Source organism: Urocampus carinirostris, chromosome 2 (assembly GCF_059441175.1).
Source record: "Urocampus carinirostris isolate Australia breed hairy pipefish chromosome 2, RoL_Ucar_1.0, whole genome shotgun sequence".
Lineage (NCBI taxonomy): Eukaryota > Metazoa > Chordata > Actinopteri > Syngnathiformes > Syngnathidae > Urocampus > Urocampus carinirostris.
This window is the reverse complement of record NC_142350.1, coordinates 68,815,562-68,840,088: the sequence shown is the minus strand read 5'-3', so window position 1 is coordinate 68,840,088 and position 24,527 is coordinate 68,815,562. Positions and strand designations below refer to the sequence as shown.

At 41.1% G+C, this 24,527-nt stretch overlaps 2 protein-coding genes across 2 annotated transcripts; both read left to right on the top strand.

Moving 5' to 3' along the window:
- The first annotated feature begins 18 nt into the window (after positions 1 to 18).
- Positions 19 to 9,119, top strand: LOC148373119 (uncharacterized). The gene is made up of 6 exons (XM_088327623.1): positions 19 to 177; positions 2,128 to 2,425; positions 3,102 to 3,158; positions 5,515 to 5,748; positions 6,978 to 7,121; positions 7,919 to 9,119. The coding sequence occupies exons 2-6, from the start codon at positions 2,129 to 2,131 to the stop codon at positions 7,967 to 7,969; spliced, it is 783 nt and encodes a 260-aa protein (XP_088183749.1). The 5' UTR covers positions 19 to 177; position 2,128; the 3' UTR covers positions 7,970 to 9,119.
- Positions 9,120 to 9,272: 153 nt separating this feature from the next.
- LOC148373118 (uncharacterized) lies at positions 9,273 to 24,402 on the top strand. Its single transcript, XM_088327624.1, has 12 exons — positions 9,273 to 9,903; positions 9,974 to 10,084; positions 12,354 to 12,410; positions 12,468 to 12,620; positions 12,716 to 12,832; positions 15,620 to 15,654; positions 17,194 to 17,290; positions 17,998 to 18,108; positions 18,180 to 18,236; positions 20,460 to 20,612; positions 20,678 to 20,790; positions 24,187 to 24,402. The coding sequence occupies exons 1-12, from the start codon at positions 9,874 to 9,876 to the stop codon at positions 24,269 to 24,271; spliced, it is 1,119 nt and encodes a 372-aa protein (XP_088183750.1). The 5' UTR covers positions 9,273 to 9,873; the 3' UTR covers positions 24,272 to 24,402.
- Positions 24,403 to 24,527: the final 125 nt, after the last annotated feature.

Genomic DNA, 24,527 nt, shown 5'->3' with positions numbered 1-24,527 from the left:
CTTATTTTGTTTGTTTTTCGTACAAAAAGTCGATGTCGCCATCTAGCGGCGGAAGTGAAGTCACACACGGAAGTCTTTTGGCTTTTCCGTCAGCTTTCCGGGAACAAGTTTCATCATCCCTCGCCATTCCTCTGACTTGTAGACGCCAGGATATCTGTAAAAGACGCCGAATTACAAGTAAGGAATCTCAATTGTGTAGTTTTTCTTCTCGTCTACGTCGTTTAAGAAGTCAAAATGTGGCGAAAAGGCGCTTGGTGACGTCACCCGGTGGTCGTTTTTCGAGTCGATTCATGGCGCCTCCAAATATCGTTTCTTGCTCAAAATCCTCACCAAACGGGACTGGCTTGTAAAATAATGTCTAAATGGGGTAAAAGTTTGATTATTTTTTTCATACGATTGCCAAATAATACACTAGGTCCCGACTTGATCGTCTATTTACTTCTGTAGGATAAACTTAATTGTGGTTCTTGTAGTCTTTTGTCTGATTTCTCAGGTAGGAGTTATCTAGTATTTTATAGTATTACTCGAGATGCATTTTTGGAGTATTTCTGCTGTATTGTTGTTTTTTTTCTCATTTTCTTTTGTATTACAATATAACTCTAGTATTTCTGAAATAATATTTCTTAAGTAGTACTACGGTGGCAGTATTTTTGTAGTGTTTTATGTCATGTTTTGAAGTATTTCTGCACTATTTTAATATTACTCTTGCTGTATTTGGAGTGTTACTTTTCTCATCGTTTTGTAGTATTTATTTAGTAGTAATTTTGTAGTTGTATTTCTGAATTATCGTACTACTGTAACATGTCTGTAATGTTTTTGTAGTATTCCTGTTGTACCTTTAATATTACTGTAGTATTTTTAAAGTATTTCTGCAGTATTATTTCTGTAATATTTCTCTTGTAGCATTTTTGCAAGATAGTATTACTGTCGTATTTTCTATGTTTTTCTGTTATATTTCCATTGTAGAATTAATCAAGTATTTCTGTAGTATTGTTCTAGAATTATTGTATGATTGCTGTATTTTGGTAGTTCTTTTCTGTAACATTTTTTCGAGTATGTTTATAATAATATTTCCATAGTCATATTATTTTAGTTTTCTACTAGTATTACTGTATTACTGCTGTATTTTTGTAGTATTTTTCTGTTAAGTTTTTGTTGTATTTCGGTTGTTTTTCTGTAGTAGTTTGGTAGTATTACTTCAGTAATATATTCTTTGTAGTATTTTTGTAGTATTCCTTCAGTAAAATATCCATCCGAGTATTTTTTTTTAGTATTCCTTCAGTAATATATTGTTTGTAGTATTCCTTCAGTAAAATATCCATCGTAGTATTTTTTTTTAGTATTCCTTTAGTAATATATTGTTCGTAGTATTTTTGTAGTATTCCTTCAGTAAAGTATCCATAGTAGTAGTTTGGTAGTATTTCTGTAGTAATATATGCGGAGTAGTATTTTTGTAGTATTCCTTCAGTAATATATTCTTCGTAGTATTTTTTTCAGTATTTTTAGTGAAACTATAGATATATTCTTTTACGATTTCTAAAGAATTTGCGTAGAATTGTTCTGTAACATTTTTCTGTGATATTATTTTACTATTCCAGTAATGCTTTTGTCGTATTTCTGGTGTATTTTTCTAGTATTTCTCTACTATGGGGGGATGAATAAAGTAATAAAGTATCTATCTATCTATCTATCTATCTATCTATCTATCTAGACATCTATCTAGTATTTTTATAGGATCATCACAGTTTTTCGTATTATTTCTTTGCTAGTAATTCTGTAGTATTTTGCAGCATCTCTATAACGTTATTGTCCTATTTTTAGTATTACTGTAGTAATATCAGACATGGGGACTTGAGACTTAGTGACTTGGACTCGAGTCGACTCGAGTCGCTGTTTTTATGACTTGTGACTTGACTTGGACTTGGCAATCTAAGACTCGGGACTTGACTTGTGACTTGACTTGCCCAAGAAAAAAATACTTGGGACTTACTTGGGACTTGAAGGTGAAGACTTGAGACTTACTTGAGACTTGCACATGTGTGACTTGGTCCCATGTCTGAGTAATATGTCTTTTTATCTGTAGGATTATAAGACGTAAATCTTCCTTTTTTTGGTGGGCGAACGCAGGATGTCGGTGACGCTAACCAATTCCAAGGGGGTGACGGTGCTAACGCTAACCTCGGACCCCAAGAGTAGCTGCCCCCCGATATGCCAGATTTTGGGGGCCCTCTGCTACAGCCCCGCCTGCTGCTCGGTGTCTCGCCGGCTGGGGGACCTGATGGGGACCTCTCAGTCCCTGCTGGGGGCCCTGCACATCATGGTGGGGCTGCTCAACATTTGCCTGGGGGCCATTCTCATGGTCAGCGGTCCCGGGTCCTGGTGGCAAATGGACGAGACCGGATTCCCTATCTGGTTGGGGTCCTTGGTAAGAAAAAAAATGGAATTATTTGATGACAAATATTTTGTCAAGATCTGCAAATATGAAAGTAAAATGTATGCAGATTGTTATGAAGCTAATGCTGAGATTCTTGTGAATATGTCGCTAATGCTATTTAGCTCATACTGATTTTTTTTTTCTATTTAAAAAAACTGATCATGTTTATCAGCTAATGACAATTTTTGTGATTCATTTGCAATTGCCATTCAGCTAGCTAATGATGAATTGGCTAATGTTGATAAGCCAGCTAATATTAATGATGAGTCACCTATTGCCAAGCAGCTAGTGCTAGTTTTTCTAATCAATAAGCTAATGCTTATCAGCTAAAGCTGACGGTTTTGTCATGATTTGGCTCATGCTATTTTGTTTGTCATTAATTGGCTTTCACTTATCTGCTTGTGCCTGATTTTTGTAACTCATTGGCCAACGCTAATCAACCCCTATTGGGTTCTGTGATGAATTGGCTAATGCTAACTAGCTATAGCTGATTTTTGTCATCAATTGGCTAATGCTAATCAGCTAGCGCTGACTTCTTTTGTAATGAATTGGCTATCGCTAATCAGCTCATGCTTATTAGTGTGATTAATGAGCTACCGGCAATTAGCAATTGCTGTTTTGTGTCACGAACTGGCTAACGCTAATCTGCTAACGCCGATCTTTGCAGTTCGCGGTCTTCGGCATCCTCTGCATTTTGTCGGAGAAGTTTCCGAGTCCTTGTCTGGTAAGTAGAACGCTTTATGTGGAATACTTTTGATTTTGGATGAATGAGCTGCTTTCACGTTCTTCGTCAATTATCACCAGAAAATTCTTTTTAATACTACAAAAATAAAATGATCCTTTTCTATAGTGAAGATGATTTTTGGTTTTAATCTGCGCAATGCTTTTTGTTGTATCACTAAAATGCATTCAAGTCACTCTACGGTATACATTTGGGAGAAAGTGTCATCCCTTATTTTTTTCACGAACCCAATTTTTTTCTGTTTTCTTCAGAAAAATACTACTACTCAACCCCATAAATATGAAACTTTCTATATCTCAAAAGAGAGATTTTTATTTTAGATATTGTTAAAGTCAATCATTATTATGACTATTTCGTGGCCGTATTTGCACAGATAAAATACATGTATATGGTTTAATTCGACATGATGGTGGGAACAAAAAACTCACGCTCCTTCATGGCTGAGGTCCCAGAGAGAGAGAGGGAAAGTTTATTCGTGACGTCAGAGGAATCAGTACAGAGCCAGAACACGACTTCAAAATAAAAGAATACAAGATTGATAAAAGTACAAAAGATATAATTACACTCATTGTTGAAACGTTACTTTATGTGTGTGTGTGTGTATGAGAAACATTGTTTTTATATTTAGTAATATAAAAACAAACTAATTACCTTGAGACAGAATATCAAGAGATTTACATTGAAAACCTGACAGATATATAAAATAAGCTTTCATGGCCTGGAATTAGAAGATTGGAATGTGCTGCTTGGTGCGCTCGGAGGTCGGTCGCTGCAGTGCCCAATTTTTTTCTTTTTACTCTTTATCTCTTGTTTTCTCTCTTTCTTTCTCTCCACCCTTTTCTCTCACGCGTTTTTTGTGTTGCTCCCTGGCTTTTTTCCTCTATTATCTTCTTTCTCTTTTTCGCCATTTCTTAATTCCCTCTCTCTCTTTCTCTTTGTTTCTCTCCTCTTACCCTCTTGAAGGCGCTCACAATTTGTCAATGTGAGGGACATCATCTCTGTGTTTTTTGCTTTGGATTAGGGTAAACAATTTGAAAGTTGAAATGCGGTTGGGCTAATTCTAAGGTATATTGAAAAAATAATGGCTATTATGATAAAGTAGCATCCTATAAAATGAATTTTTTTTGGGACGTCATGTTTCATTATTATATCTAAATCTTTATCCAAAAAAAAAAACTGAAGAATCGTTCGGGAGCCTGAAGAGCCTGTTCTCTAAGAAGAGTCGGAATCGCCGTCTTAAACATAAAAACCAGGAGACTGCGTATTCTCTCTGAGCTATTTTAGATCAAAGCGGCGCCGCCACCGAGCGGCTGACTCTCCAGCAGCTCCCCCTGTTATCTCTCACTTTTTGTGATTTATTGTTTTATTGTCTGCTTCTATATTCTGTGTTTTTCTTCCCGTTTGACAACTGAACATTTGGATGACTTTCTATCCTATGGACATGGGTTTTAGCGCACAAAAATGCAGTTATTCGAGGATTCAACTCCTTGACCTGAAGAATTCTCGTGCCGGCGTGATGAAGGGGCCTATCGTGGAGGAAGAGCCGGAGCTAGCGAAGCGGCTAGCGGCGTTATAAGTCTTCGGTACCGTCCGTAATCATGGTAAATGTGAACTCACTACCAAATAAGACCAACGAGTGCTGGTGGAAAACATCGTAGCGCACAGGGAGCGCAGTTGCTATGTTTTGCGGAAACGTGGCTCACGTTTAGCACCCCGGACGCTAACATGTAGCCACCCGGAGTTATCCGGCTTCAGCGCCGCTATTCAGCGACACGGAAGCCTGCGGGAATCGGAGAGGAGGCGGACTCGCTAACACGAGGTGGTGTATCCCTGGACACAAAGAAAAAATTTCCATCTGCCGCAGGGATGTCGAACTTTTGGACTAGCGTGTGACGTCATCCGCTCCGCTACAAGCACCCCTAGGGCATCATGTTCATCTGTTAATAGGGTAGACTGCTGGAAGTGTGAATTTCCCTACGGGGATGAATAAAGTATCTATCTATTGACTGGATACTAGGAAGATTGACTAACCCTAACCTTAAACCCTAACCCTAACCCTTTTTCAGCATGAGCCGGAAGAAGTCTGTCTTATCTAAGATAGTGCCTCGTCTTATAGCGCCCACCCTTAATAAGGTGCCAACTTGAGACTCAACGGTCTTAACTGGTTCAAACTGGATGACGTTTGCAAGAGTGTTTTTAGATAGGAAGGCGCCAAAGCAAGGACAAGTCACAGGAACCTAGCGGGTCAGCTCAATATCTGAGAGTCCTAATCCAACTGATGAATAAAAATAATAGATATTGGTATGGCTACTCAAATAAGGATTGTTTTTTGTTTCAGGTTTTGGCGAACGCCACGGTGAACATTTTGGGGGCGGCCTTCGCCATAGCGGGCATCGCCCTTTACATCACCAACGTGACAAACATTTACGTGGAGCCCTGGTGCCAGGACGATAACGGATACTCCTACGACGATGATGATTGGTCCAGAAGTCATGAGCGCCCCACCGCCACCCTCAGTCCCCGGGACCAGGCCGTTTTGGAACGCTGCTCCAGGGGGAGGGGCTTCTTCCTGGTGAGTTGCTTGGCGGCTTCATCCATCCATCCATGAGCTGCAGCGCTTATCCTCAGTAGGGTCGCGGGGGTGCTGGAGCCCATCCCAGCCATCCTCAGGCAGCGGGCAGGGGACACCCTGAACCGGTTGCCAGCCAGTCGCAGGGCACACAGGGACAGACAATTCACTCGCTCATTCACACCTAGGGACGATTTGGACGGACATGCATGTTTTTGGAATGTGGGAGGAAAGGCGGAACATGCAAACTCCACACAGGAGGTTCGATCTCATGACCTCAGAACTGTGCCGCAAACGCGCTAACCACTGCCCCGCCGTGCTGCCCTTGGCTGCTTCAACGATGGCTAAATTGACATGCTAACAACAGTGATGCCGCCAAGCCGGATCATGGTTGAAAGCTTTAACTCTGAGTTAATGCATCGAACCTATATGAACTCTGCTTTAACGCTTTAAATCGATTAAAAGTTTCAGCAGCTTTAGACTCTTAACCCCGAGATGAAGCTTTCAAGCTTGACCTAGAATAAGGTTTTAACTCGGGAGTCAAAGCTTTGTAACAATACTAACTGCTATAACTCAGTTAACCTTTTTAACCATTGACTTAAGTAAAGCTCTAACTCAGTCAATAGTTAAACGGCTTTAAAGCTTTAACTCCGAGTCAGCCTTTAAGTCAATGGTTGAAGCTTCAAAGCTTTGATTACGGAGTCCAAACTCGTTTTTTTTAACGGTTGACTGATTAAAAACTTGAAATCTGACTTTGGAGTTACAGCCTTCATTGAGTTAAAGCTTTGACTATTAAGTTAAAACTCGTTTTTTTTAACTCTTTAAAATCCAACTCTGAGTTACGGCTTTATTTGACTAAAAGCTTTAATGCAGTATCGAACTTGGAAGTGAAAGCCGTTTTTAGAATAGAATAGAATATACCTTTATTGTTACAAAATGGGTTAACATATTGTGACAACGAAATTGGGCGTGGCACTCCAGTTTCACACATTCACAGTGAGGTAAAAAAAGCCAAGAAGATAAAGGAACAGAGAAGATAAGGTTATAAAACAAGGAGGATAAGGTTATAGTTAGAATTGACACAATATTTACACAAGAAATGTCGGCAAACACCAGAGGGATGGTAGGGAAGGCCCAGCAGCGACTGCATTTCCTGAGAGTGCTCAGAGTTGAAGCGGCTTTCAAGCCGATTTAAAGCTTTAACTCACGGACGAAAGGTTTTTCTCGGGCAGATACTTCTCCGAAGCATCAACGGCGTGGCCGTCGCCTTGTGCGTCCTGGAACTCTTCCTGGTTCTCAGTTCCTTCGGTTTGGCCGTCAAATCTTTGTGTCGCCACGGCAACGGACAGCCGCACCACGACCGACACCTGGAGCGGGTAAATCCGAATTTGTTTACGTTCAAACCCGAAACGTTTTAATGGAGACGTTCATCTTTAAAGCTTTAACTCGGATTCAAAGCACTTGGGAGTCAAGACAACTTTAAGGGAATGCTTCCGAGCTGTTTTCACACAGAAGTTCAAGTTGCTTCAACTCGCTCGACGGTTAAACCAGTGGGAGGGTTTTAAGTTCACGGTTGAAGCTTTAACTCCGAGTTAAAGCTTTATGGTAAAGGTTTAATGTTCCCAATCCGGTTTAGCTCTGTATTGACGCTTTAAAGCTGTTCTCACACAAGAGTTAAAGCGGCTTAAATGCTTTAACGCGATCGCTGATTAAACTTAAGAGTTTTAAATCCACGGTTGAAGTCTTAAAGTTTTAGATTTAAAGCTTTAACTCTGACTTAAAGCTTTAAAATCCAAGACCAAACTCTCAAGAGGGTTTGAGCGTGCACCGATGGTTTCAACTCGGAGCTACGGCTTTAATTGAGTTAAAGCTTTAACCCTGTTTTAGTTCAAAGGTGAAAGCGTTTTGTAAGCCGCTTTAAAACTTTCATTTGGAGTTAAAGCTCTAGAACTGTTAACTTGGGAAGGTCTGCATTTTATAGAGCGCTTTTCAAGAGTCGAAGCAACTTGAAATCTGTAACTCTGAGTTAATGCTTTAAAAACGGTTACACCTGCGTGAGTCTTTTGAATCCACAGTCGAAGCTTTAAAGCTACAACGCCTAGCTTAAAAACGGAAGCTTGAAACCTCTCCAGGGAGCTAAAGGACGTCTTTTTGTCACTTTTTGGCATTTTAGGGCCGCGACGAACCCGAAGGCGTTTCCCAACCGATGCTGGAGACGGCTTAGGCGACGTTTGCCCAAGCGCCTGCAGATACGCTCGCATTCTCTGCCGACCGCTTTCCATTTTTTTCTTTCGGCGTCGTGCTAAAACGCCAACATCCATCGCGCTATCTAAATCAAACATAGTTTTTGCACGCCATTAATCACATCGTGAGCTTTCTTTGTATTCTCTCTTTTATATCTGCGTGTTGGACAAATAAAGTGAGAAATTCTTAGTTTTGTGACACTTTTTGCCTGTAAAACCGGGTCAACTTGTCACCCATGGGGTGGAGAATATCGTCTGGAAATACGTTCTAATCTTTTTAAGACTATGTCTTACAATGAGTAAGATCGCCACAAATATTTCAAAAATCATCTCAAAGCCAGCAGCACGGCGGCGCAGTGGTTAGCGCGTGTGCGGCACAGTTCCTAGGTCTTGGGAACCTCCTTTGTGGGTTCAAATCCAGCTACCGGACTTACTGTGCGGAGTTTGTATGTTCTCCCCGTGCTTGCGTGGGTTTCCTCCGGGCACTCCGGTTTCCTCCCACATTCCAAAAACATGCATTTCAGGTGGATTGGCCGCTCCAAATTGTCCGTAGGTGTGAATGAGCGAGCGAGTTGTCTGTCCCCGTGTGCCCTGCGATTGGCTGGCAACCAGTTCAGGGTGTCCCCTGCCCACTGCCCGATGATTGCTAGGATGGGCTCCGGCACCCCCGCGACCCTACTGAGGATAAGCGGTGCGGCTAATGAGATGAGAGATGAGATCTCAAAGCCCCCGTGTGTAATAATTGAGGTCATGAGATCAAACATTCCTGTGCGGAGTTTGCATGTTCTCCCCATGCTTGCGTGGGTTTCCTCCGGGCACTCCGGTTTCCTCCCACATTCCAAAAACAAATTGTCCCTAGGTGTGAATGAGAGAGTGAGTTGTCTGCGACTGGCTGGCAACCAGTTGAGGGTGTCCCCTGCCCACTGCCCAAGTATAACTGGGATGGGCTCCAGCATCCCCGCGGCCCTACTGAGGATAAGCGGTGCAGATCATGGATGGGTGGATGATTTCCACTTGTTCTTGAAATACTGCAAAGTACAAAAACGACACCTTAAAGGAGCAACGTTTTCTGCCAATAAGATGATGGGTGTTTCTATTCCTGTATTTTTTCAATAAACTAAAATCTTGAAATTGATTTCAATATGTTTTTTTTTCAAGATGTCATCCAAAACAACAGCAAATATACTGATAATTGGTTTAGATTTTTTGCTCCAGTGTAATTCTAATCTGCCAATACTGATTTTTATGATGAACTTGCTAATGCTAATAGAGATAGATAGATAGATAGATAGATAGATACTTTATTCAGCCAGTGCTGCTTTTTATGTAATTAATTGGCTAATGCTACTTAGCTAATTTGGATTTTTGTTCTTAATTGGCCAATACTAATCAACTAGCGCTGATATAATGTTATTAAAAGGGAAAATTTTTATTGATACTGATTTTTTTGTTAATAATTAGCTAATGCTCATCGACTGATTCTTGTGAAAAAGTGGCTAAGCTAATCAGCTATCGTAGATTTTTGTTACAAATTAGCATTAGCCAATCAACTATTGCTATTGTTTGTGACTAATGCTCATCCGCCAATGACGATTTTCGTGACAAAATGGCTAACTCTAATCAGCTAGTCAGCTAATCGGCAGGTTTTTTTTTTTTTTTTTGCTATCTAAACTTTTGCTCTCGATTTTGCGTGTCGGCTTTCGTTGTTTTGGCTAAGGCCTCAGCGATTGCTAAAGCCAGCAAATAAAAGAGCGATAAGAGATATTTGCGGCGCATATTTCCGCCTGATAGCGTTAACGTTCGAAAAGGACAAGTGGACTCGCGAAGGCTGCCGGCGTCCTGGAAATCTTTCGGAGCCCGAGAAGACGACGGGCGAGCTCCCGACATGGACGCTCGCCTCCTTTCTGTTCTCGGGGTGAGTCCGATCAACATTTTGGACAATTTGTGTATCTTATTTTGAACGTGTTTCTCTTTTGTGAGTCCAGACGATTCAAATCCTGGTCGGGGCCCTCAACGTGGGACTGGGGCCCGGTCGGACCAGCACGGCCCCGGGAGATTTGGTGCATTTGGGAGCCCCTTACTGGCTGGGTGCTGCGGTGCGTCATCTGGTGGCTAGCTCCGAGCTAATAATTATTTGCCGTGGATTGGGAATTCGCTTCCTGCTCATGCTAATAATGAACCGATCTGGATTGGAAGCTATTTTAATGCTAATACTAATCAACGACTAGCAATGTGGATTGGGAGCGATCTCAAAGCTAATGCTAATAATCATCATGATTTTATTGGAAGCTAGCTCAATGCCAACCCTTATGGTCGACCAGTCTTGATTGGAATCCTGTTTAATGCTAATGCTATTAATCGTCCCGTGCAGTGTAAAACCTGGCTTGATGCCAGAAATAATAAGCATCCAGTGTAGCTTGGAAGTTCGCTTCGTGCTAATGCTAATAATCAACCAATCTGGATTGGGAGCTATCTAAATGCTCATGCTTATCATCATCATGATCTTATTGGAAGCTAGCTTCATGCCAACCCTTATAATCGATCAGTCTGGATTGGAAGCTTGTTTCATGCTAATGCTAATGATCATCCAGAGCAGTTTAGGACCTGGCTTAATGCAGGAAGTAATAAAGCATCCAGTGTAAACTGGAGCCCAGCTAAACATCGAATAGTTTTAAATCATCCAGTATGGATTGGAAGATTCATGCTAATGCTAATAGTCATCCAGTATAGCTAGCAGGCTAGCTTCATGCCAACGCTAAAAATCATCCAATGTAGCTTACAAACTGGTTTGATGCTAATACAGGGCAGTTTGAGGCCTAGCTTTCTACTAACACAAATAATCAGTACTACCGTGGACTGTAATCATAAGCTGTAGATTGGAAGCTAGCTTCATGCTAACACTAGTACCGGTACTCATTTAGTGTAGCTTACAAACTGCTAAAACTAATATCTAGTGTAATTTGAAGGCTCGCTTAAACTTAATGATAATAATTGCCCAGGAGCTGTAATAATCAACGTGTATCAGTGTGGAATGGTAGCTTGCTTTATGCTAACGCTAAAAGTCATCCATGATGAATGTTTGGAGGCTAGCATTAAACTAATGCTAATAATCATCCAGTCTGGATTGCAGGCTAGCTTCATGCTAATACTAATAATCAACCAGTTCCAGGGAGGATTGGAAACTTGCTTCATGCTAACGCTACTTATCATCTGATGTAGCCTGTATATTTGGTTTAACGCAAATGCTAATAATCATACCAGTTTGATTGGAATTTAGCTTTATCTTAATGCTAATAATCGTCCAAAGCAGATTGGAAGCTTGGAAGCTTCATGTTAACAACAATAATCTTCCAATGTCGTTGACGAACTGGCTTAATGCTAACCAGCGTAAATTGACAGCTAGCTTCATGCTAATGCTAACAATCCTCCACTGTGTGTGTTAACAAACTGCTTTAATGCTACTGCTAATAATTATCCAGAGTAATAATTATCCAGAGTAGACTGGAAGCTAGTTATGTGTTAACACTAATAACACTAATAATTAATGCTAACTGTCAGTTTTAATGATGCTAATAATTATAGTAATAATTATTGTTATTCTGTGTAGTTTGAAAGCTATCGCTAATAATCATCCAGTGTAGAGAGCAGGCTAGCTTCATGGTAAAACTAAAAATCTACCACTTTCAGTTTGGATTGGTAACTAGCTTCATGCTAAGCTAATACCCATATAATGTAGAAAGCTGTCTTAGTTCCAGTACATATATTCAATCATCCAGTGTCATTTAAAATATGGCTGACATTAATAATGTAACACTGTTAGTCATCCAATGTAGTTCACAAATTGGCTTAATGCTAATCATCATCCAACGTAGATTGAAAACTAGCTTCATGCTAAAACTAAGAATAAACATGTAAGGGGTGTAAATTGGAAGCGTACTTGTGCTAATGCTAATTATCATCCAAAACAGATTGGTGGCTAGCTTCTGGTTCCCACTAATAATCATCTGATTTCTTTTACAAACTAGCTTGATGCTAATGCTAAAAATCACCCAATCATGAGAACGTTGATAATCATCCAGTATATTTTTAAAGCTGGCTTAATGCTAATCTCATTAGCATCCAGTTTCGATTTTGAGGCTTAACTTAAAACTAATGCTAATAATCACCTGAGTTTGGTTAGAAATGTAGCTTAATGCTAATGCTAATAATCATCCAGCGTTGATTGGAAGCGAGTTTTATGTTTACACCACTACTCATCCAATGTAGTTTACAGACTGGCTTAGTGCTAATGCTAATGCTAATAATCATAGATTGGAAGCTGGCTTGATGCTAACGCTTATGATTGTCTGATCGATCTGATTTCAGTTCCTGATTACGGGAATCGTTTCTGTGGTGTCGGCTGTTTCGGCGTCTCCCGGCCTGGTGAGTTTTCCTCCATTTTGTTCTGGGATCTCAAATGAAAACTTTTTTTTATTTCAGAATTGTTTCTCGGCTTTGTTGAATTTATCGTGCGTCGTTTTCGCCGTATCTGCGTTCGTTTTGTACGCCGCCGATGCCGAAAACGCTTCAATTTTGCGAATGTGCCAACCCGGATCGGACCCCGAATGCCCGGCCGTGGCGCGCCTGGCGCAGGTGAAGCTCCGCCCACCAGGAAACAAGCGGGGCTAATAGCTCCGCTGACCAGGGCACGGGCGGGACTAACACTCTCTAACCCTTCTCGGTTTCAGAGTTTGCTCACGTCCGCTGACGCCACATTGATGGCGCTAGCCGTAGTCGAGCTCTTCGTCAACCTCAAAATGGCCGCCGAGGTCGGAAAAACTTCGTGGGTAGCCGGAAAAAACACGGTAAAGGACTTGGTTACGGTCTAGATTGGAAACTCACTTCATGCTAATGCTAATAGTCATCCAGTAGAATAGAATAGAATAGAATTGACTTTTATTGTCATTCTTTGAAACCATGCACACAGAACGAAATGTCGATACACCTGACCCGTACAGTTAAACTGGATTGGGAGCTATCTTTTGCTAACCCTCATTATCATCAAGTACCAGTGCAAATTGAAAGCTTGCTTCATGCTAACACAAATAACCATCCAGGGTGGACTGAACGCTATCTTGATGCTAAGAATTATCCCTTGTGTCTTGGGAATGCTATTAATCATCCGGTATAGATTGAAAGCTAGATTCATGCCTATACCAATAATCATCCAGCGTATCTTATAAACTACCTTAATGCTATTGCTAACGATCCAAGTTTGATTGTCAACTAGATTCATGCTAATGATGATAATCACCCAGTGTAGCTAAGAAACTGCCTTAATAACAACACTAATAATGCAAGTTTGATAGGAAGCTAGCTTAGTGCCAACGCTAAAAATGCTCTTGTGCAGATTGGAAGCTATCGTACGCTAACACTAGAAATCAAGACCTGAGGAACTCAACGACTTCAGGCCGGTCGCCCTGACATCACATGTGATGAAAACCATGGAGCGGTTGCTGCTGCACCAGCTGAGGCTACAGGTCCGTCACGCCATCGACCCTCTGCAATTTGCTTACCAGGAGAAGGTGGGAGTGGAGGATGCTATAGTCTATATGCTACACCGATCCCTCTCTCACCTGGATAGGGCTAAGGGGGCCGTGAGGATTACATTTTTGGACTTCTCCAGTGCCTTCAATACCATACAGCCTCTGCTACTGAGTAGGAAACTGACAGAGATGGGAGTTAGCTCACACCTTGTAGAATGGATTACGGACTACCTGACAGGCAGACCCCAGTATGTAAAACAGAGGGGGGCTGTACATCGGACACTGTGGTTAGCAGCACAGGATCTCCGCAGGGGACCGTGCTCTCTCCGTTCCTATTCACTCTGTATACGTCGGACTTTCGGTACAACTCCGAGTCCTGCCACGTGCAAAAGTTTGCCGATGACACTGCGATCGTGGGACGTATCTGAAGTGGGCAGGAGGAGGAGGACAGGAAAAGGATTCAGGACTTTGTCCAATGGAGCGACGCAAACCACCTGCACCTGAACGCCACCAAGACCAGGGAGACGGTGGTGGACTTCAGGAGAACTAAAACTCACCCGGTTCCTGTAACCATCAAAGGAGAAGGTGTAGAATTCGTCCAGACCTACAAATACCTGGGTGTGCAGCTGGACAACAAACTGGACTGGACTGCCAACACAGAAGCTCTATGTAGGAAAGGTCAAAGCTGACTTGACTTCCTCAGAAGGCTGGCCTCCTTCAAAATCTGCAAAAAGCTCCTGAAAATATTCTACGAGACAGTAGTGGCGAGCGCCCTCTTCTATGCGACAGCGTGTCGGGGAGGCAGCGTCGAGAAGAAGGATGCCTCTCGTCTCAATAAACTGGCTAGGAAAGCGAGCTCTGTTGTGGGCAAAGAGCCGGACGGCCTAACAACAGTAGCTGAGAGACGGGCACTGGAAAAGCTGCGGTCAATCGTGGACAATTCATCCCATCCACTACACAGCATTATCTCCAGACAGAAGAGCAGCTTCAGCGACAGACTGCTGTCACTGTCTTGTTCCATGGACGGATTGAAGAGATCTTTTCTTCCTCATGCCATGAGGCTCTTTAACTCCACCCGGCGGAGTAAAGGCCCAAACTAAACCACACCACCCTACATTGCATATGACCGTACTTTTACTGCAGTGTGTATTTTATGTAGCACTATTTAAATACTCTATACAACACGCTACAGTGGGTATTAGCACGTCACAATGGGTATTTGTATATTGTATTCCTTTTGTTTTATTATTGTATTGTTCTCAGCGAAGGGATGCTGCTGGAAATGGGAATTTCCATGCGGGGATGAAGAAAGTATCTATCTATCTATCTAATAATCATCACATTTTGGATCGGAAGCTCTCTAAAGGTTGTTGCTAGTAATCATTAATTGTAGCTTAAGAGCTTGCTTAATGTTAAAGCTAATAATTATCCATTCTATATACCGGTACGAATGTATTCTGACACTAAAAATCATAGTTTGGTTCGTAGGTCATTTAATGCTAATGCTAAAAATCATCAAGTGTCGCTATAAAGCTTGCTTGATATTAAAGCTGATATAACTTAAATGCTAAACATCATCCTGTATAGGTAAGCAGCCCACTTTTTGATATAGTTCATAATGATCTTGAGTAGCGTAGAAGCTAGCTTAGTACGAATGCTAATAATTATCCAGTGTAATTAATAATAATAATAATTTCCTTTGAATTGTCATTCTTTGTAACAATGTACACAGAACGAAATGTCGATACACCTGACCCGTTGTAGCGAGCCGATGCAGCCGCAGCCAACAGAGGGCGCCGCCATTTTACCAATGTTATAAGTCTTAGGAATGACTCGGCCGAGTGTAGATTGGAAGTTATGTTAAAGCTAACAATCATCACTTTGTAGATTGGAATCTAGCCTACTGCTAATATATACAGGATAGAAATAATATATCTTCCTCTTCTGAGATCGTTTGTGTTCACATTGGACAAAATGCATCTCAAACAAACATTTTGGCTGGACTCGGTCTTAATGTCTCGGTCCCAGCTCCGATTTTACTTTCCGAGTTCGCTTTTATTGTGAAGGACTCCGGCAGGAAACGTGACTATGTTTGTTTTTGTCCAGCTGACGGCGGCTGCCGGACCACCGACGGGCAGCAGGTAAGATTTGACTTTCCGAATCAAAAAGGGACTAAAACCCAATCTATCTGATCCTGTTTTCCTCGCTACTTTTCTTCCAAATTTGCCCAAAAATGGAGAATACGGGTATTAAAAATATTTGATTTAAAAATAATGATGTACATTTTCTTCAAGTTTAGAAATGCGTTTAAAACAGGATATATTTGACCCTACATTTCAGGGTAAAACACAAAAATTGGATTACATTTGGAGGTTTTTCCTCAAATACAGTATTTTGAAAACCTAATCAAGATGTATTGTAACTTATGATCATGTTTTTTTTTCATACAATATAAGAAACAAAATACGAGTGTAATCGTGTAACATTATTTATCCCACGGATATATCGAAAAATAGTTATGAGTGTAACTTGCAATCGACTGTATTTTTCTATATTTTTCAGAGAAAAACACAACCTAAATATATACATTTACTTACAATATCCATTTAAATTACTTGTGTAATAATTCATTTTATCCATTAAGGGAAAATGTATTTTTTTAAATGTAAGAATAGTGATGTTTTGTCCCCAAAGTACATTGATAAAATCTTGAGAGGGGGGGGGGGCTATATTGTAAACTATATAAAAAAAACAACAACCATTTTCCATTCAACTTTTTTTATGCAATCCAAACCTTTTTTTACCTTTAAAAGAGAAGTACTACTCGATATATTTTTTACAATTTATTTGAACATTTTTTTTTCTCCAATACACAATCGTGCAAAAATGTCATGTTTTAATCTGACTTTTTTATCCTTTATAAGGGGAAAGGTCCTGATAAACAATATATACATTCCTACAAATACATACAAATCAATTGTGTAATAATGTGAAGGTTTTATGCGTATATATTGAAAAACACAACCAAAATGACTGTACTTTTTCTTTCCTCAAAAGAGTGAAACATATTTAATACGGTTTCATTTTTTCGTGATTGATTTAATTCTTAGAGTTATTTATAAATATTTTCTTTCTAAATGCAATTTGTATTTACCAGTGTATGTATTTTGATATTGTATTGTAGTATCAGTATTGCATTTTTGTCGATGTATTTTTGTATATTTTTTGCAGTAATTCTTTAGTTATTCTGTAGTATTTTTGTAGTATTTACACGGTAGTTATTTTTTGTAATATTTCTTTCTTAATATTTCTGTAGTAGTGTTTTTGTATCATAGTTTTATTTTTGTAGTGTTTTTGTTTAGTAGTTTTGTGATATTTCTAAGTAGTATTTTTGTTTTATAATGTTACGGTAGTGGTATTTTTGTACTATTTCTATAGTATTATTTTATTTTTTCTACGATAAATATTATTATTGATGGTGTAAAAGTCTGTAGTCTGTGCAGCCCTTTGAGACTTCTTGTGATTAAAACAAATAACCATGACTTGACTTGAACACTCTTTTGTGTGCAAAAAGTCACCTGGCATGTTTTATGTCAACATCAGAAAGAAAAATCTTATCTTCAGTCACGCAAAGGTGACAAAATGGAAATGAGACAACTGGATTTTTCCTTTTTTGATAGGTGGAGAATGTCGGACCAAAAAGTCGAAAAAGTCGGAAGCTGCTGCCGCTGCTCGTCCTGCGGGTTGAAATGCGGCAGGGCCAAGGCCGTCTTCGGGGTAACGTTTACTACCATTTCACAACTTGTACACAAAGTTATTCACGGGTAAATTTAAGCAAATTTTATTGACCTTTGGTGGGACGAGACTTTACCTGGTCCAGCGGAGAAGCGGGTGGATGCAGAGGAGGCGGGAGACTGCGGATGTTCAAACTTTCAGTGTCATATCCTAAGAAGATTTAATTGCTCTAATTGACTCTTTTTTTTTAACAATTATTCCTCAGAAAAGGTCTTCTTCGTGCTCTTTGATCATCGCAGGCTTCGTTTCCATGGTTATTTTGTTTTTGCTTCTCCTTTTAGCATCCCTGTAACTTAAAAACAAATCCTATTCAAGATAAAAAAAGATAATTCAGTCAATAGGATATCTCATCATTTTCATGACCATTGACGCAAACCAATAGTGAACCAGTTATTTATATGACGTTAACCAATAGCATCTCGGAGTCGTAAACAACTTACTCGTGTGCAATATGATATTCTTTTCTAATATACGTGTATGGGATTCAGTAAAAAAATTAAATCTCAGGAGAATATAAAATGTATTTACCTTTGGTGTGACGTTACTTGACCTGGTACAGCAGGGTAGCAGGTGGATGCAGGAGGAGGAGACAAAAAGCGCTTTGACGCAAATATGTTTCATGAACAATCTTTCAGCTTTTTGTGCTAAGCTATGCCAGGCTGTATTTAATTTGCTCTGCTTTCATGCAGACCATTCAGATGCTGGTGGGCGTGGTCAACATGGGATTGGGGGCGGGCCGAACCAGGACACGCCCCGGAGATCTGGCCAGTCTCGGAGCCGCTTACTGGATCGGGGCCGTGGTAAAAAACATTGCAAAATGTTGAACGAGAAAAAAATACAATTTTTCATTTTTCTTTTCTTTTTTTTGTAGTTTGTGGCGGCCGGGGTTTTGTCCTTTTTGTCCGGTCAGTGTCCGACCTGTTGCTGTGTGAGTATATTTGCTGAAATGAAAATGCTTACCATAAAATAAAAGTTAGACAGAAGGTGCGGCACGGTGGCGCAGTGGTTAGCGCGTGTGCGGCACAGTTCTGAGGTCATGAGAACGAACCTCCTGTATGGAGTTTGCATGTTCTCCCCGTGCTTGTGCGGGTTTCCTCCCACGTTCCAAAAACATGCATGTCAGGTGAATTGGCCTAACCAAATTGTCCCTAAGTGAGAATGAGCGAATGACTTGACCGTCTCCGTGATTGGCTGGCAAGCAGTTGAGGGTGTCCCCTGCCCACTGCCCGAGAATGACTGGGATGGGCTCCAGCGCCCCCGTGAGCCTACTGAGGATAAGCGGTGCTGATCATGAATGGATCGATGGATGGTTAGAGAGAACATTTCCCATTATTACAAGTTTTTAATTTTTTTCTCAACTTTATTGATCAACTCGTTTACAATAAAGCTTAAATTCACCCTGAACATTTTAACTTGAAGAAAAACAACAAAAAGGAAGCCTGATTTTGTTGTGTACTGTAACTTTAAAGGGACATTGTGTGTTATTTGACCACTAGATGTCGCTGTGTCGTGTGACTCGACACAAGTGAAGATTACAAACTTCAGAAAGTCAAAGTGACCCCAAAAGCAACATTTTAGTTCTTAATATTTTGCCTCTTAAAAGGTATTTGGGGGTATCGTAGCAGCAAGATGGCCGAGCAGGAACTTACGGGAAATTCAATCGGAAAGATATATGGGGGAGAGGACATCCGTCTATTATCTGCACGACTTATCCTCAGTAGGGCTGCGGGGGTGCTGGGCAGGGGACTCATTCACTGGCTCATTGCCACAGAGGGACGGTTCGGAAACCTGCGCAGGCAGAGGGAGACCATGCAAACTGTAGTAGCTGGCCTTGAACCGCCAACCACCCCTCCACCGCGTCGCCCAGACCATACATGGTTTTGTTTGATACCAACAGAACTTTAATATCGCATCTTAAACTGACAGGGGGCCACATATTACGCAAGGCCGATACAGGGAGAGATTTGTCTTAAAAACAAAAATCGTGTCTTCATCAATGGCAGCTATATTTGTAGCGCTGCTGAATACAAATGGTAAATGGTCTGCATTTCTAGAGCGCTTTTCAAGTCACTGAAGAGCTCCCAAAGCACTTTACAATGTGCTTCACACTTACCCGTTCACCCACACACTCACACACCAATAGGGAGTCAGCCATGCAACCTGCTTATTGGAGGCATTAGGGATTCAGTGTCTTGCCCAAAGACATTTCGACATATAACACGGAGGAGCCGGGAATCGAACCTGCGACCTCTTGATCCCAAGACGAGAGCGCTGCCTCCTGAGCTAAAACGTTGATTAAAAAGAGAAAATCATCTGGAAAATGAAAGAAAATACATCTGATTTCCAGTTTTTTTTTTACTTAAACAAGAGTAATAACACGTAAAATGAGTATATTTTTGCTCAAAATCACTCAAAAAATAATATATTATCAAAATAAATATACTTGTCAGAGTTTTTTTATGTAGGGTCACATATTACAAGAGGCAAAAAAAGAAAAACTGAAAATACCAATTTCCTCGGCAAAGTATTTTTTTTTCATGAAAAAAAAATTCTAAAATCAGCTTCGACCAGCCATATTGGACATTTTTCAATTCAAGAAACATTTTGCTTGTTTGACTAGAAAAACAAGTCTAAAATAACTTTCTCTCTCTATATACACAGAGAGAGAGAGAGAGAGAGAGGGAGAAAGAGAAAGAAAGAGAGAGAGAGTGAGGAAGGGAGAGAGAAGGTAATGGACAAAATGATAGAGAGAGAAAAAAGGAGAGAGCAAGAGAGAGAGAGAGAGAGAGAGAGAGAAGAGGGGAGAAAATAGAGAGAGCAAGAGGAAGAGAGAAATGAGAGAGAAAGAGATGGAAAAAAATAAATAACGAGCAAAAGAAAGTGAGAGAGAGTGAGAAAGAATGAGAGAAAAGAAAAATAGAGACAGAGAAAAGTGGACATGAGAGAGAAAGAGAACAAGTGTCAGTGTGGGAAAGTAAGAAAAAAAGAGCTAATGAGAGAGGAAAAAAAACTCAAAAAAGAGAGATTCGCACTGGATTTTGAATTGTATCGGAGGAATTGGAAAAGTATCTTTTCAAATGCGCTTGAAACCCTGAGAATGGCAGCTCTTCCTTAAAACAGGAACGAAAAATGCTGAAATTCTCCTTCTCAGGCCGGCTTGACGGTGACGGCCAACGTTCTGTGCGCCGTCTTTGCGGCGGTGGGCGTGGTCCTCTACGCTTTGGACCTGGCCGCGCTCTCCGTCCATCTCTTCTGCAGGAACCTCCAGGACCACGGATGTCGAGAAGCCGCCTCCTACGCCGTTGTGAGTCTCTCCCGGCCGCTCTTCTCCCGTTTTGGAAACGAGCGTTCTTTTCTTATCCCTGCCAGAGGTTGACCCGCGGGACGGACGTGACGCTCCTGGTCCTGGCCGCGTTGGTGCTTTGCGTCAGCGTCGGCATGAGCGTGCTCGCCGTCGGCGCTCACCCGCGCTACGGCAACGGGTACACGCACGCCGCACCAAATACACCTGTCGTGATTTATACACCTGCGCTCACTCGTTTAGCCCCGGCTGCCACTCGTTCCCTAATTAGGTCTCCTGTTCAAACACGTCATTCTCGTTCACTCCTGGTCAGTCTGTCTGCGAACCTCAGCGCATTGCAAGGCAAGCACTTTTGACTACGGCTCCCGTTTTGATCCCGACCAGTTCCCTGTATCGATCCCCGATCCAAGCTTTGTTCTCTGGTCCCGGCTACCCGCATCCTGATTCTGTTTCCTGTATCGATCCCCGATCCAAGCTTTGTGCTCCTGTCCCGGCTGCCCGTATCCTGATTCGGATTCCTGTATCGATCCCTGACTTCCCACTCGTCCCGGCTAAGCGACTTGTTCCGATCTCCGATCACGCTGCGTCTCCCGTCCCGGCTGCCCGACTTTTTCCGATCACGCTCCGTCACCCTTTCCAGCTGGCTGACTGGTTCCGATCTCCGACCGTGCTCCGTTCTCCCATTCCGGCTGCCCGACTTGTTCCGATCTCCGACCACGCTTCTTTTGCGAGGGCTTCCCGCTCCAACTGACCAGAGAGCACCAGATCGCTGTCTTTTTCCTCTCGCCCTGACTTCCCCGATCCCTTAATAAAGCATTTTGTGAAACGCTTCGCATTTGGGTCCCCTACTAGTACCGGTCGTGACAACACCATGCCGCTGACCAATTCCGGGCCGTAGGTCTTTTGGACGGCATTTAATACAAAACCAGGACCAAAATACCCAACAAACAAGGGGGCTTAAAGGATCTAACAAAATTCCCAAACACAAAAACAGAAACAAATACCAATCCTGACCAAAAACAAATCGGTAAAAAAGACCGAAACGAAAAATGCAAGGTAGAACGAAACCAGACATAAACACACTTGACGCGGTCGTGAAAATGACAATGACCCAACCAAGAATGCTTTTCCGGGCAGTCATATATAAAGGGATGGATAACAAGGTGTGTGGTAATGGTAACACACCTGTGCCCAGTTCAAACCCTGGTTGGGGCCCTCTGAAACCCTGGTGCCCGCGAACACCACCTTGGGAACCCTTGGCGTAAGCCGTCGGATGTCATAAACCTTTAACAGTTTGAAAATGAAAACACTCCGACGACATCTACTGCATCGGAACAAAAGTCGAAGAGCACAAAGATCTCAGGCACTAGAAATGTTTCATGTTTTCTGAAATAACGATGGCGCAAACTTCAACAGTATACAAAATGAATGGAAATATTTTTCCATTACCATTGTTTCAGAAAAACGAGCAAGAGAGTCGAACCAAAAAAAACTGCTAAGCAAAGATAATAATTGTACAACAAGAGCAACTAGAGAACTGAAATACTTCCCATTGCACAATATTTTGAAAAATAAAGTCAGTCGTACAAATAAAGTGTCAATTGTCTCTCATGTGCGCTGTTGCCATAGTGACAACAGATTGACAGGTTTTTTTTAGGTGCATTAGCATGTTTACATTTTGGTTGCAGCTCGTTGCTCTCTGCAGGATGAGCTTTTTTCACATGTTTATGCAAATGTGTGGTGTTACCACGGTAGCAATCCAGTTGACCACACACATGACACCTGGCATTGTCTTTTTTTTTCTTAGGCCACACTTGGCTGCCTTTTGTGTTTTCTTGTGTCGTTTTTAGCTTCCGGTAGGGGTGGGCGCAAAGACATGGCAGGTAGAATAGAATAGAATAGAATAGAATAGAATAGAATATACCTTTATTGTCATTGTTACAAATGGGCTAACATATTGTGACAACGAAATTGGGCATGACACTCCAGTTTTACACATAGTGAGGGTATGAGCAAGAAGATAAAGGAACAGAGAAGATAATGTTATAAAACAAGGGGAATAAGGCTATAGTTATAATTTACATGGTATTTACACAACAATGTCAGCATGTGGGATGTTACATACAGGGTTGTCGTGATAACGTTGTATCGTAACGGTTGTGCAATATTGCATTTGGTGCAAAGTCATCATGGTGCAAAAATAGTCCGCATATACATTGGTGCAAGCATAGACATCATAGTGCAAAAAAAGGAAATGGTCAGACATTGTGCAATTTGAGCATTAAACGTAGTGCAGTCGACATGTGCAAGAACAAGACTTGAGTAACATTATTTTCGTATGAGGTAGTGTTGGCACGAGTTTTCAGTTTTTGTGCGGTGTCTGTTGAGCAGTGAACAAACATAGTGCAGACAGCATGTACGTGAGTACCATTTTACATAAGATGCAGCAGCAGGTCAGGTAGGGAGGTGTGCCTGTCAGTCACTCCTCGAGCATAGAGAGTGGACAAAGGTGAGGGAGAGAGAAGGACTGCGCTATCTTCATATAGAAGCAGCACTTTGAGTGAAGTTTGGATCCCAAGACAATAGTACTTGATAATATCAATATTTGGATCGATTTCCCCCCCCCCCCCCCTTTCATGTACATCCCTAGTGGTCGGGCACTCACATAGTCAATTTAGGCTTCTTCTTATTGTTGTTGTTATTTTTGGGCCACGCCCGGATAATTTTATCAGACATGAAACCGGTCCGCTTTTAATTTGAATTGTATTTTCAGGACCTTAACAATGGAGTACTGGGCATTGTGAATGCTGTGTTGTATTTTCAAAATAAAAGTGAAATAAATGACATTTTCATTCGGGAAAAAAAATACATGACTTGACTTATCTTGACTAGATTTTGGGTGAAGTGGTTTTAAATACTTGAAGTTCTTGCCATGTTTTTCTTAAAAGGACTGTGTGTAATATTTAGTGCCACCTAGTGGTACACAAAAAACTGTCATCCAGGATTTGGGTTTCATTAGGCGAATGAGCAAAAAGTGCTCGGTTTCTTTTCGTTTTAGCTAGCTATCTTCCTACATTTTAGCTATTTAGCAAGCTATCTAGCTTTTTACATTTTTTTCTTGCATGCTATCGGGATTTTTATCTGTTTTTTTCTTGTTATCAAACTAAATTTCGGCCTCCTTTCCAGCTACCCGTCTAGTTTTGGGTCTGGCCATTTAGATGTTGTTTACTCTTTTAGCTAGCTAGCTCCCTTTTTGTCTTTTACCTTAGTATGAACTTTACAATATTGTTATCATTTATATAATCATATTTGGGATTTGGATATTATGTAAACCAAGTGAGATATGTACTTTTTCCATATTTTGCTTAAAATATTTTGGTTCCCACAAAAATATTTGATATAGTTAATGTTATATTTGACTGGTTATCTTGTTGTTGTGCTATGTACAGCCCCCCTTTGAGACTTTTTGTGATAAAGGGCGTCACCAATAAATGGGACTTGACTTTTGTTTTATTGTTAGCATCTTTATTTTGTAAGATGAGATTTTGGCTCACCTTTCTTTATTTCGCGGCCGCAGCACGAAGACCTGGAAGAATTCCCCGACCCGGTGGCAAAAGGGCTCATTCTGGACCTGGACCCGAATCAGAAGAGTCCTGCTTTAAGTGGACCAGAACACGAGAAGCCCTGATGGAATCCTCGGAAAGCAATAATCATTGAATTATATCATACTCCTTCTAGAAAATGACGTTTTATCCGATCACTTTTGTCCATATTGTGCTGCCATGATTGACAAAAAAAAGAAAAATTTGATAAATAAATGTGATGTTTCAACAATGATGTAAATGTCTGTGGTGTAAAATGACACTTGGATTGACAACTACCCAAAAAACGTCTTCAATTTGTGATTTCAACATCTTA

Coding starts and splice junctions, on each gene's coding strand:
- LOC148373119 (XM_088327623.1), top strand. CDS start 2,129: ATGTCGGTGACGCTAACCAATTCCAAGGGGGTGACGGTGCTAACGCTA. Junction 2,426..3,101: donor CTATCTGGTTGGGGTCCTTG/GTAAGAAAAAAA, acceptor CGATCTTTGCAG/TTCGCGGTCTTCGGCATCCT. Junction 3,159..5,514: donor AGTTTCCGAGTCCTTGTCTG/GTAAGTAGAACG, acceptor TTTTTGTTTCAG/GTTTTGGCGAACGCCACGGT.
- LOC148373118 (XM_088327624.1), top strand. CDS start 9,874: ATGGACGCTCGCCTCCTTTCTGTTCTCGGG. Junction 17,291..17,997: donor GGGCCAAGGCCGTCTTCGGG/GTAACGTTTACT, acceptor GCTTTCATGCAG/ACCATTCAGATGCTGGTGGG. Junction 20,791..24,186: donor CACCCGCGCTACGGCAACGG/GTACACGCACGC, acceptor TCGCGGCCGCAG/CACGAAGACCTGGAAGAATT.